Below are 14,354 nucleotides of genomic sequence, written 5' to 3' on the forward strand. Positions count from 1 at the left end.
GAGAACTTGGTTTGCAGGTTGAACAAATCTCTATATGGTCTCAAACAGGCGCCGAGATGCTGGTATAAGAGATTTGATTCCTTCATTATAAGCCTTAGATACAACAGACATAGTTCAGATCCTTGTGTTTATTACAAGAGATTTGGTGATGAAGATTTTATTATTTTGTTGTTGTATATTGACAACATGTTGGTAGCAGGTCCCAATAAAGATCATCTCACAAATTTAAAGGCACAGTTGGCTAGGGAGTTTGAAATGAAGGACTTGGGACCAGCAAACAAGATTCTAGGGATGCAAATTCACCGAGACAAAAATAATAGGAAGATTTGGCTTTCTCAAAAGAACTACTTGAAGAAAATCTTGAGACGCTTCAAGATGCAAGAGTATAAGTCAATTTCTACCCCACTTCCTATTAATTTCAAGTTATCCTCAAGTATGAGTCCTAGCAATGAAGTAGAGAGGATAGAGATATCTCGAGTACCGTATGCATCAGCAGTGAAAAGTTTAATATTCGCCATGGTATGTACAAGACCTGACATTGCACAAGCAGTAGGAGTGGTTAGTCGATACATGGCTAATCCTGGTAGAGAGCATTGGAATACTGTTAAGAGGATCCTGAGATACATTAAGGGTACCTCAGATGTTGCAATGTGTTATGGAGGATCAGACTTTAATATTAAAGGTTATGTTGATTCAGATTATGCAGGTGATCTTGATAAAAGCAAGTCCACCACAGGTTATGTGTTTACTCTTGCTGGAGGAGCTGTAAGCTGGGTTTCAAAACTGCAATCTATCGTGGCTACATCTACGACGGAAGCAGAATATGTAGCAGCTACACAAGCTAGCAAAGAGGCAATATGGATGCAGATGTTATTGGAGGAGCTCGGGCACAAACAAGAGAAGATTGCTCTATTTTATGACAGTCAGAGCGCTTTGCATCTTACAAAGAATCCGGCATTTCATTCAAGGACAAAGTACATACGAGTTTAGTATCACTTTGTTCGTGAGAAGGTGGAAGAAGGCAGTGTGGATACTCAGAAAATTCACACTAATGATAACCTAGCAGATATGTTTACAAAGCCGATCAACAGTAACAAGTTCATATGGTGTCGATCTTCTATTGGCCTAGCAGAAACGTAACATTGCAGTAGTTGGGTAGAAAGGATGGTGTGAAGACTTAATTTGATTCTCAATTAAATCTTCAAGTGGGAGAATGAAAGTCAAGAATGGCTGCAATGAAAAGAAAAAATGAAAGTCAAGAATGACTGCAAGGAAAAGTGAAAAGGAAGTGAAAAAGGGAAAGGCTGAAAACAAAAGTCAAGAAAGGCAGCTACGCGTTTCATCCCACTATAAATAGGTGATAAAATTAATGGTGGTATGACTTTTAATTTCGATAATTGACAAGAAATTCCTCTGATTTTGATGGTCGATATTGGAATTTGTGGTTATGATTGTGATGAATTTCAGTGGTGGTGATGTGATTCCTGAAAGTCAAGAATGGCTGCAATGAAAAGAAAAAATGAAAGTCAAGAATGACTACGAGGAAAAGTGAAAAGGAAGTGAAAAAGGGAAAGGCTGCAAACAAAAGTCAAGAAAGGTAGCTACGCGTTTTTAATGAAACACGTTTACGCGTTTCATCCCACTATAAATAGAGAGTCTCCTGCCCTCATTTATATCATCCCAAAAAAATCCCAGAAAGAGAGAGTAAAAATACAAAGAGAGTTATACACCAAGATAAATATTATAGTCTTGAGTGTCCTCTTTAGTAGTTGTTCCTTTTACAAGAGAGAAGTGTTAATTATTGTTTTCTCCTTGTATTTGAGAGTTGTGTACTCCATATTAAATAGTGAGATCCTTCTACTCCGTGGTTTTTCCTTTTTATCAGTTAGAGGGGTTTTCACGTAAAATTCTCGTGTCTAATTTATTTTCATATTTATTGTCATATCAAACTTTAGTTGTGGTGCTTCCTCCTCCCAACAATTCCAATGGTGAATTTTAGTAAAATTTATTATGATTGTTTGCAATTTTTTATGTTGGCAGTGATTGTGGAAAGATTCCAATGGCGAATTTGATTGTGGCTAGTGAAATCTATGGTGGTGGAGATATGAATTTGGTGATAATGACAACAATGGTGGTGGTTTAATGGTGGGTTAGATGGTGTCAAGGAAAGAAGAAGCAATTAGGATGACATAAAATTATTATTTTTTAAATTTGACATAATTGTTGATGAGACAGTGATATGGTGATGACGTGGCACGAGTATGAAACACTTTCTCATCATATGACTGATTGTATGTGCGTCGAGGTGGAAATAAATTCACTTTTAAATAATTTAGTTGTGTAATAGATCATCGTGATAGTTTAAACGTGTAACTGACTTTTCGTCATAATTTCAGGAAGGAATTTATGTCTTTCCCTTTATTATATGAAGATACAAATATATTAGGTGGAACACATTGACAGTCGGTTAAACTTATCAATAAATTTTATTTAGATGCTTTAACTATGACATATATCAATTGAACATATAAACACATTAATTATTTTAAAAAAAAGAAAAGTATCAAATTCACCTCTATCTATAATAAAAAAATATCATGAGAACTCACCTCTCTGATTTTTCCCTTTTCAAATTTTTGAAGTTGTAATTTGATAAGAAATCTGGAAAAAAAATATCAATGATTAAATTTTATTAATGGGCCTGGATTGATAACAAAAAAATCAACTTAAATAAAAACTTAGAAAAAAAATTAAAATGCAACGAATAGAATGGTGTCACTTTTTTTTAACAAAAAAAACTGAGGAAAAAAATGAATGGGGCTATTAAAGTCAGTTCAGTTGGTATTAGTACATGAAACACACACACAAAAATAATAACTAAAAAAAACTACATGGTAAACTTTAATCACGAGCATAGAATACTTATGTAGATGTTAATACAACTACTTATAACAAATTAACAATAACAAAAAATAAAATGAAGATGAATTTGAATTTCGACTTTACCTTCTTCATAAAGCAATCATCATATTTCTTCTTAATCAATTCTTTTCTCTTTAGCTTCAAAATAGCTTATTTAACCTACACTTTCTTCAACTTTTCCAATAAATTTTTATAGTTGAATGACTTTTTGAGATACCTTTCATCTATTCACAACCAATTAAACTCATATTCCTTTTCATCATATCCACTGAAGCCAAATAACCCTCATCTTTAGTCTTCTTTTATACTAGTCCTTTTCTCTTTAAATGTAATCTTGTTAGGAGTAGGTAGCTATTTTCTTTAGAAGCAGTCTTGTTAGTTGTGTTTCACTAATCATTGAGTGATAATTCAGGTAAGAAACTCAGATTCTAAATAGTTTAGATATGAAATTTAATAAAGTGGATAGTTTAAATGTGTTTTTAATTTGATTCTTAACTTTATTTTATATAACAATAATAATATATTCAGTGTAGTCCCACAAATTGAGGTTCATATTTACCCTTACCTGAAGGGAAAAGGTATATAGACTATCTCAGTTCAAATATAATGACTTCACTCTTTTCTCATAATCCGCATAAGAAGATTGTCAATTTTGTTTACCTCTAAAGTACCCATCAATTTTTTCCCCTCTAAATTTCTTCCTTCCAATAGCCATTTGTAGATCTAATTTATACATGAATTTTCATTTTTTAGTTAAGTCAAATACTTCATTATCCCCAATTAAAACAAACAAATATTTAAAAACTAATTTCTAAATTTTAACCCCCCAAAAAAGAAGAACTCATCATCTTCAACTCCTGTTCCCGTCAAAATCTAAAAAAAAACATAGAAATAAATTAAAATCATAAAAGACAAATACAAAAAAATACTATTCACCATTATCCTATTAAAATATATTTTTTCTATTGATTAAGTAATTCGGGACGTTAGCATAAAATAATTCCGCAAGAATCTACAAATTTGAAAAAAATAATCAAGAAATACAAATTAACAGATATTAGGAAGAATTTAATAAGTATAGTGTTAGAGGTTAAGCAAGCTAGGGACTTTTTGGTCATTTGGCTAAGATCTGTTAAAGAACTAATTAGGTAGTTAATTAGTTGAGGTGGTTGTAACTGATTGGTTGATTGTTAGTTGAGTGTTAATTGAGTGTATAAGTATATGAATACATACATTGATGATACACAAGGGGAATATACAGAAAAAATGTGAAGATATTTTCAGTTCTTCACTTCCTCTTCTTCTCTCTCTTCTCTCTCTTTTCTCTTCTCTCTTCTTCGTTGATTCTTCATGTTTCCTCTGTTCCTTACTCTCACAAGGAGATTCTAAGCTCACTGAAGCTCAGTATCAATTTGTTCATGGTATCAGAGCAAGTATCACAGTGATTCATTGTGGTAGGTGTTCCATTTTCTGAGTCAAAGAATCTAGTTAGATTCATAGATTCATCAAAATCTTTGGTCGATCTACAGATCGAAGCTCAGATCGTCCATACAACTATAACAAATAGGAAGAAAGGTTGAAAATGACAAGTGAAGAAACCCTAGGTCAACGGGTCCAGCTGAATCAATCCATGTCTGGGCAAGGTATTGATTACAATCATCCACTGTTCTTAAGTCCTACAAATGTAAGTGGAATTAGTATTATTTCGTTTCAATTGATTGGTGTGGAGAACTACACTTTATGGAATAGATCGATCAAACTAGCTCTACTAGGAAGGAACAAATTAGGGCTAGTTGATGACACATGCAAAAAAGAAATATATGGCGAGGAACTATGGAGTCAATGGGAAAGGGTAAATGCTATCGTTTTATCATGGCTGATGAACTCAGTGTCAAAAAGTCTGCTCAGTGGAATTGCATTTTCTTCAAATGCAATGGATGCGTGGACTGACCTACAAGAGAGATTTGATAGAGTAGATGGTTCAAGGACTTATAGTCTGCACAAAGAAATTACAACTCTGCAGCAGGGGACAACTTCAATTTCTGCATATTACACAAAGCTAAAGGCTCTGTAGGATGAATTTGAGGTGTTAGTACCTTCACCCTGTTGTAACTGTGAGAAATCCAGAGGCTTTGTTGTTCACATGAACAGACAAAAGTTATACCAATTCTTAATGGGGCTAAATGATTCGTATTATCAGGCTAGGAGCTAGATACTCATGATAGATCCACTACCAATTGTTAATCAGGCCTATGCCATGGTAGTAGGAGATGAAAGTCAAAAGTCTGTTATTACAGGCATCAATACGTTGAGCCTAAATACATCCATCTTAGAGTCAGCAATAATGTATTCTAAGGGTGTGATCAGCTCAGGTGCAAATCATAAGTTCAAGAAAAATACACTCTAGTATATGACTTTTGCAAGTGTAGAGGCCATACTAAGGAATACTGTTACAAAGTTGTTGGATATCCACCAGACTTTAAGTCAAAGAGGAAGATACAAAGTGCCTCAAATTCCAGTCAGCATCCTACTCATGCTCATTTCTCTTATGGTTTGAACACCAATGTGCATGACAAATCAGTTAAGGCCAGTACATCTGCCATCACTACTAGTCAAGCTGAAAAGGATGTCAAACAATTACTTCAAGGCTGCACATTCACAAAAGACCAGTATGATCAAATTCTGAAAATGCTGAATCAACAGTCACAAGCAAGAGTTACTGCATTTGATGACAATAAGGCAAATGCTGCAGGTAAAGCATTATTTGTCACTGAAAATAGTGATGTATGGATTGTAGATACAGGTGCAACAAACCACATGGTATCAAATTTGAATATGCTGGAAAAGGAGTCTATGTTAAAGCTAGATATTCCTAAGGAGGTGTCCTTACCAAATGGTAGTACCACACAAGTAACACACATTGGTTCATGTAGTCTATCAACTAGAAGTCTTATTACTAATGTGTTCCACATTCCAGAGTTCAAATATAATCTGATGTCAGTCAGTAAACTAACAAAGGAATTAGGGTGCTCAGTGTCCTTCTTCCCTGACTTTTGTGTTTTCCAGGAGTTTTACACTGGGAAGGTGAAGGAGGTTGGTAAAGAAGAACGGGGTTTATATCTGTTGTGGAGACAATTATCTCAAAGCACAAGTAAAGAGTCTGCTCTTGTTATTGATTCAACTCATCCCACAGACAAGGATTCAACTACAGAAGTGGAGTTATGGCATCAAAGGCTTGGACATGTCTCTTCAACAGTGCTTGCTAAAATGTTTACTATGACTAAACACACTATGTGTCAAGTTTCGCAGTGTCTAGTTTGTCCAATGGCTAAGCAAATCAGGTCTATTTTTCCTTCTAGTAGTATCAAAAGTAGTGACTATTTTACTTTGTTACATGTTGACCTTTGGGGTCCTTACAAAACAGCTACCTTTGATGGCAACAAATATTTTCTTACAGTAGTTGATGATTTTTCAAGGATGACTTAGTTATTCTTGCTTAAACAGAAATCAGATGTTTGTGTATCACTTCCATTATTTCTGAAGTATGTTCAGAATCAGTTTGGGAAGACTGTCAAAGCTATAAGGACTGATAATGGTATAGAGTTTGTTAACTCAGTTTGTGATCATCTGTTTAAAGAACTAGGTATCATACATCAAAAATCCTGCCCTTACACCCCTCAACAAAATGGTGTTGCTGAAAGAAAACATAGACATTTACTTGAAGTAACAAGAGCACTAAGATTTCAAGGTAAAATTCCTATTAAGTTCTGAGGTCACTGTGTACTGGCTGCCACTTATCTTATTAACAGACTTCCTAGCAGTGTCCTTGGATTCAAATCCCCTTATGAAAGACTCTATGGTGCAAAACCAGGATTGTCTCACTTGAGGACAATTGGCTGCTTGGTATTTGCAATTTTTTTTACTGAACATGATAAACTTATGCCCAAATCAAGGTCTGCTGTCCACATGGGCTACTCTGAAGTGCATAAAGGATACATCTTATTTGATTTGTCTAACAGGTCATTCTTTGTGAGTAGAGATGTTCTCTTTAGGGAAGATCTCTTCCTATTTGCCACAGATAACAGGTCTACTCATCAGCAGCTGTTTATGGACACCTTGCAAGGATCAGTGATCTCTACACTTGATCCTGTGATCTCACCAGGTCCTGACCAGGCTGCAATATCTCTAGGTGCTGATCAAACTTCTATACCTGCAAATATTGAGGAAACTGAGGTCACTCAGCCTTTCCTTGAAGTGCAGTTGCAGGATGATCTGATTGTTCCTGAGGTGTCTCCTGTTGCAGTGGTTCCACAACCTACTAGACAGTCTACAAGATCTAAACATCCCCCTGCTTGGCTGAAGGACTTTGTCTCCTTCAATACACTTAAATATGTCCCTTATCCTATATCTAACTATGTCACTTATTCTTATCTATCCCCTTCTTATCAATGCTACATTGTAGCTATATCCACTGTGACAGAACCTTCCACCTATGCTGAAGCAATCAAAGATCCTAGATGGATTGAGGCCATGCAAGCAGAGATTCAGGCCCTGGAGAGTAATCATACCTGGGAGGTTACACCTTTACCTGCAGGCAAGCAAGCTATTGGGTGCAGGTAGGTATATAAAGTCAAATATAAATTCACAAGGGAGATAGACAGATTCAAAGCCAGGCTAGTTGCAAAGGGGTATAGCCAACAGGAAGAAATTGATTACACAAAAACTTTTTCTCCAGTGGTTAAAATGGTAACTGTGAGAACTGTTCTGTCTATTGCTGCAGTCCAACACTTGTACATCCATCAGATGGATGTCTTTAATGCCTTCTTGCATAGAGATTTAACAGATGAAATATATATGCAGCTTCCTCCAGGTTTTGTCAGTTAAGGGGAGAATATGTGCAGACTGATAAAGTCTTTGTATGGCCTCAAGCAAGCCCTAAGACAGTGGAATCAAAAACTCACTGAAGCCCTCCTAAGAATGAAGTTTACACAGAGCCAATATTACTACTCTTTGTTCATTAACAAGTCATCAGAAGGAGTTGCAATAGTACTTGTGTATATAGATGACATGCTGATCACTGGCAACAGTTTGAAGCTAATAGAAGAAACCAAGAAAGCTCTACAAAAGGCTTTCAAAATGAAAGACTTAGGGGAGCTCAAGTACTTCCTTGGAATTGAATTTACAAGATCTACAGAAGGAATACTTATACACTAGAGGAAGTATACACTTGAACTCATAGTAGTAGTGGGAATGACTGCAGCCAAACTAGCAAGCACTCCAATGGATGTAAATGTCAAGTTGACATCCAAACAGTATGATGAACATGTGAACAAGAGTCAAGAGGAATCAGATGATCCCCTGACAAATCAATCAGCATATCAAAGGCTTATAGGTAAGCTACTATATCTCAATATGACAAGGCCAGATATATTCTTTAGCACTCAGACATTGAGTCAATTCCTAAATCAACCAAAAAATTCTCACATGGATGCTGCACTAAGAGTAGTCAGGTATCTAAAGAGACAACCTGGACAGGGCATACTACTCTCAAGCCACTCAGACAACCAGGTTAGTGGTTATTGTGATGCAGATTGGGCTGCTTGCCCTCTAATCAGAAAATCAGTCACTGGATACATGATAAAGATTGGAGAGTCAGTGATATCATGGAAGGCCAAGAAGCAGTCCACAGTGTCAAGAAGATCAGCTGAATCTGAATACAGAAGCATGGCCTCAACTGTGTCAGAGTTAGTTTGGCTGCTAGGATTGTTGAAAGAAGTAGAAGCTGAAGTAGAGATGCCAGTGCAGGTGTATAATGATAGCAAAGCTGCAATCTAGATTGCTGCCAATCCAGTGTATCATGAAAGAACAAAGCATACAAAAATAGATTGTCACTTCATTAGAGAGAAGCTGCAACAAGGCTTAATCCAAGTACAAGATCTTCCAACTCAAGAACAACCAGCAGACATACTAACTAAAGGGTTGTCTAAAGCTCAGCATGAATATCTTCTTTCCAAACTAGGGGTGTTGAACATTTTTACCCCACCTAGCTTGAAGGGGAGTGTTAGAGGTTAAGCAAGCTAGGGACTTTTTGGTCATTTGGCTAAGATCTGTTAAAGAACTAATTAGGTAGTTAATTAGTTGAGGTGGTTGTAACTGATTGGTTGATTGTTAGTTGAGTGTTAATTGAGTGTATAAGTATATGAATACATACACTGATGATACACAAGGGGAATATACAGAAAAAATGTGAAGATATTTTCAGTTCTTCACTTCCTCTTCTTCTCTCTCTTCTCTCTCTTTTCTCTCTTTTCTCTTTTCTCTTCTCTCTTCTTCGTTGATTCTTCATGTTTCCTCTGTTCCTTACTCTCACAGGGAGATTCTAAGCTCACTGAAGCTCACTATCAATTTGTTCATATAAATATTAGGGATGAGTAGTGTTTAACTATACTAAAACCTGGGAATCAATTAAAAAAAAGCATAAATTGACCAATTTTTTTAGGATTTTCCTTTTTAAAATATATTTTATTCTTACCATAAATATTAGGACTTCCTAACTATTAACTCTCTTACATATATTTTCTTATTACTATATATATAAGGACTCCTTAATTTTAAATATTATAATAAAGAGAAAATAATAATTTGAATGGTATAATAATTGAAGAAAAATACTGAAAATACGATTTTGTCTAAAGCGAAGATTTTTAATGAAGGACAAAAACTTCAAGCAACATTATTAAGCGTACGTGCTTTGTACATGTCAATAAATTAAAAAAACTATACAATTTTATTTTTATGTAAAATAACAAATAGATGCAATATTCATTTAAATAATAAAATAATTTTATTACACTATCCTAGTTATTGTATTTAGCGTACGTGCTTTGTATGTGTAAATAAATTAAAAAAACTATACAATTTTATTTTTATGTAAAATAACAAATAGATGCAATATTCATTTAAATAATAAAATAATGTTATTACATTATCCTAGTTGTTGTATTATGTGTAATAAGTATTTTCTTCTCTTTATTTTAAATTAAATAATATTATTGTTGTTGTAATCTCTATCATAGCCAAAAAGGACTTCTAGGTGTCCTAACCTAGGTAGAGTTTTATTGGATTTTTTTATAGATAGTTTTCTAACCCAGGTAAATTTTTATTTATTTTGATTTAAAGTTAAAATTTTAGTCAACATCAATTCTTAAATAAAAGAAAATAGTTAAAGGATGTCCTAAGTAAAAGGAAATAATTACTAAAGATTGTGCACGGAAAAATAAACATTACATATTATTGGGGTGTATACATAAAAAAAGAAAAATAATAAATGATAATTTGTCTAGGATCAAACTCTTATCATATATTTTAATATTTTTAATTTTTAAAATATATTTCCTTTTATTATATAAGATTCTTTAATTATTAATTTTTCTTATACCTTTTATCATATATTTTAGGATTTTTTAATTTTACATATTATAAAGATAATGAAATAATAATTGGAGGAAAATAGAAAAAAATGATTTTGTCAAAAACTGTTAAAGTGTTGTGACCACCTCATCTAAAAGTTTAAGCTATTAGAGAGAACACATCATTATATTCTCAACAATATTATAAACTCTTTGATGATGCGTCTTCTCTTCCATGACCTGGAATTTTTTTTTAATCCAAGACTGCCATATATTAATTCATTATGGACATAATATGTCCAAAGAATCATTCAACATCACTTACAATCCAACCTGGGAATAGTCTTTCTCAAGAAAATTCAGATAACAAAAAAATTGAATACTTAGCTACATTATGAGCTACGACATTAAACCTTCTAGGAATGTGTACAAACACTATATGCTCTAAATGTGCAGACATATTCCAAATATCTTCACAAACTACATCAATATCCCAAGTAGTCTTTGCATTTTTCTTCATTACATCTACCACACCTTTTATATCAGAGAGGACATAGATCTTCCTCCATTCATATTGTATTGCTTTTTACACATATTTTCTTACTGCAAACGCTTTAGCAATCATAGACTTCCCAATATATTGGATCGGGGATCCATGGGCATGAAGCAAAACAACCTTGCTTTCCATAGCAACCAAACCAATGCTTGCCTTCTTTGATTCAACCTGTAACCCTGCATCAACAGATAAACAGATTTCATATTCGAAAACTCTTAGTTGATACTTAGAATTCTCTTGAAAATTTGTATTCGAAGAATTTGCAAGCATTATATCAAGATATTCAAATAAAGCTTTTGCCACTATGTCTGGAGGGTCGGTTAATTCGTTGTTAAAAATCCAAGCATTCTTAGACTTCCAAATATGCCATATAATCATTACAGTCAAATTCAAAACACTAGTAGAATTGAGACATTTTTTTGCCATACTAATCTTACCATTCCACCACAAAGAAAAATCAGTAATGTTGACAAAATTATTTAAGTCAATATGACTCATTTTTTAAATTATTTGAGAATCTTGACACTTGAAAAGCATGTGTTCCACAGTCTCATCTTCTAGACCACATCTTTTACAAACATTATTGACATGATTTAGCCGTTTCTTATTGATATTGTTTACCGGTAAGGTATTAAGCATGCACCTTCTTAGAAAATGCTTATGTTTATTTTTTATTTTCATTGACCATAAAAAATCCCAAAAGAATTTTGGAAAGGCATGATTACTAGATTGAGCAATATTACCCCATCCCTCATCAAGCTTAAATTTTTTGCAAGGTGATAATCGAATCCTACCTCATAAGTACCCGATTTTGTAAAGTGTCAAATTAGTTTATCCGTAGAGATTGTAGTAGATAAAGGAATAGTTAAAATATTATCAACATCATTCAAGCTAAAAAGTCTATTCAATTCGTTCATCTTCCAAGTCTGGGATTCACCACTTATCAGATCAATCACTTTTAGATCTAAATTTTCAGGATCAATAGTCCTATGAGGCTTAAAACCAAAGGAATTAGGAATCCAGGGGTCTTTCCAAACATAAATGTTCTCACCGGTAGCTACTCTCCATCTTAGTCCTTTTTCTAATAATTTCCGACCCCAAGTTATACTTTCCCAAATCCAAGATGTTGAAGAAATTGTGGTAGCATTCAAGAAGGAGACATTTGGAAAATACTTACTCTTCAAGATTCTCGGCAGAAGTAAGTCTGAATTAAGTAAAATTCTCCAAGCCATTTTTGCTAACATAGCTTGATTAAAAGCCTCAATATATCTAAAGCCTAGCTCTCCACGAGTTTTTGGTTCACATAGTTTATCCCATCTTTTGAAATAATTTTTTTTCTTCCCGTCACCCTGACTCCACCAAAAATTTGAAAATAATGGAGGTTATTTCCTTACATAAATCTTTGGAAAGTTGAAAACAAGATAAGGCATAAGTAGGCACAACAATTAAAATCACTTTTAACATAACTTCTTTTCCAGTTGGACTTAAAAAGATTTTCTTCCATCATTTAATTTTTGCTCGCACCCTTTTCTTAATGAATCCTAACATGTTATTTTTAGACCTTCATATTACTGTCGATAACCCAAATACATGCCTATTGGATTTCCTTGGCATTGTCCCAATATTGAAAAAATATTTTTCTTTTCTGCCTCTAAGGTATTCTTACTAAAATAAATAGAAAATTTGTCTATATTAATCACCTGGCCCGAACACTTAACATATATCTTTAAAATATCCACAACAGTCCTAGCACTTTGATTATTAGCCGAATAGAAAATTAAGAAATCATCAGCAAAGAGTAAATGTGAAATAGCAGGACCATTTCTATTTAGACTTAAACCTCGAATTTGATGTTGTTCCTTGACCTTTATAAGGAGAGTTGATATACCTTCATCACAAATCAAGAATAAATAAGGTGATAATGGGTCACCTTGTCTTAGACCCCTTGTTGATTTAACCCATCCCGCAATTTCTCCATTTATATTGAATTGAGTTGTAGAAGTGACACATTCCATAATTCAGGCAACAAAAATTTGGTCAAAATCCATTTTAAAAAGCATCTCCTTAACAAAAATCCATTCTACTCTATCATAGGCTTTAGACATATCGAGTTTCATAGCCATAAATTTCTCTTTTCCTCTTCTTTTGTTTTTGAACAGATGTAGAAATTCATGAGCTAGCACAACATTATCAGTAATATGCCTATTACCTATGAAAGTTGACTGATTTGGAGAAATTACCACAGGTAGAACTTTCTTCATTCTAGCCACTAAAATTTAGCAATTATTTTGTATGCCATAGAACATAAATTTAGAGGTCTAAATTGAGTAGCAGATGTAGGAATTTTAACTTTAGAAATTAAAGTAATTAAAGTTTGACTACATTCTGGTGTAAGAATTCCTGAAGATAAAAAACTTCTTACTGCTTCACAAATGTCCTTACAATTATTTGCCAATATTTTTAAAAAAAATAAAGGGGTCATGACATCAATTTCAGGGACTTTTAAAGAATGCATTGAAAAAAATAGTTTTTTTAATTTCAACATCCGACACTTCTCTAACAAGTCTCCTATTCATAGACTCATTAATTGAAACATGTAAGAAGTAACCTCTTCAATCTCTGTCGGCCTAGAAGATCTAAACAAGTTGTCATAGAAACACTCAATTATCCTTATTATGCCTACAGAATCTGATACCCAATTTTCATTGTCTGATTGAAATCCGTTAATAGTATTCCTTCGTCTCCTCTGGATCGTAGTCATATGAAAAAAGGAAAAAAAATTCACCTTCTTTTAACCATAGAGCTCTAGACTTTTATTTTCAGAAGATCTCCTCGTTTTTATAGGCCTGACTTAAATCTCTGCGAAGTAATCTGATTTTGTGAAGGTCTATAATATTCAAGTTTCTCCTAACTTCCTCAATTTTCTTCTTAATCTCTAAAATTTGTTTTCTAGAATTGTTATAACCTCTCTGTAACCATGCAACTAGCGAATGTTTACAATTAGTAAAAACGAGATTGCTCAAAGCCATTGTAATCATGATTTCAAGCTCTTTGAATAATACTCGTTATTTCCTCTTTCTCACACCGTCTCTTATCAAAATAATTTTTTTTCCAAGACTAATATCAGTAGAAATAATAAGAGCTGCATGATATGAACAGTATCAACATGAACAACATTAGCGTTATCAAAATGTGCTCTTCAATTAGGGGACACTAAAGTCCTATCAAGATGCTCTTGGATAACTCCATCATTTTCCCTATAACACCACCAAGTTCAAGGTTTTCCTTTATATCCTAAATCAAGAGCTTTCAAGTACCAAATAAAGTTTTTGAAATCAATAAAAGACCAAGATTCTCTGACCCTTCCACCATTTTTTTTGAATTATCAATTATATCATTAAAGTCCCCTGTAATAATCAGGATTTACCCATTTTATCGAATTAACTACAAGTTCATCAAATTGTCTT

General features: G+C 33.6%; 2 protein-coding genes across 2 annotated transcripts; both read left to right on the forward strand.

Moving 5' to 3' along the window:
• The first annotated feature begins 4,504 nt into the window (after positions 1-4,504).
• Positions 4,505-8,136, forward strand: LOC129890635 (uncharacterized). Its single transcript, XM_055966149.1, has 7 exons — positions 4,505-4,992; positions 5,352-5,832; positions 5,989-6,177; positions 6,427-6,524; positions 6,732-7,516; positions 7,703-7,797; positions 7,852-8,136. Exons 1-7 carry the CDS (start codon positions 4,505-4,507, stop codon positions 8,134-8,136), a joined length of 2,421 nt encoding a protein of 806 aa, XP_055822124.1.
• A 36-nt stretch (positions 8,137-8,172) lies between these two features.
• LOC129890636 (uncharacterized mitochondrial protein AtMg00810-like) lies at positions 8,173-8,757 on the forward strand. The gene has a single exon (XM_055966150.1). It carries the CDS (start codon positions 8,173-8,175, stop codon positions 8,755-8,757), a length of 585 nt encoding a protein of 194 aa, XP_055822125.1.
• The last annotated feature ends 5,597 nt before the right edge of the window (positions 8,758-14,354 follow it).

Source organism: Solanum dulcamara, chromosome 5 (genome assembly GCF_947179165.1).
Source record: "Solanum dulcamara chromosome 5, daSolDulc1.2, whole genome shotgun sequence".
In the NCBI taxonomy this organism is placed as follows: domain Eukaryota; kingdom Viridiplantae; phylum Streptophyta; class Magnoliopsida; order Solanales; family Solanaceae; genus Solanum; species Solanum dulcamara.

Excerpts from the sequence above, each read along its gene's own strand:
- LOC129890635 (XM_055966149.1), top strand. The coding sequence starts at position 4,505 with ATGACAAGTGAAGAAACCCTAGGTCAACGGGTCCAGCTGAATCAATCC. Across the intron at positions 4,993-5,351 it reads TACACAAAGCTAAAGGCTCT|AGGCCATACTAAGGAATACT; the intron begins GTAGGATGAATT and ends TTGCAAGTGTAG. Across the intron at positions 6,525-6,731 it reads AGGACTGATAATGGTATAGA|ACTTCCTAGCAGTGTCCTTG; the intron begins GTTTGTTAACTC and ends TCTTATTAACAG.
- LOC129890636 (XM_055966150.1), top strand. The coding sequence starts at position 8,173 with ATGACTGCAGCCAAACTAGCAAGCACTCCAATGGATGTAAATGTCAAG.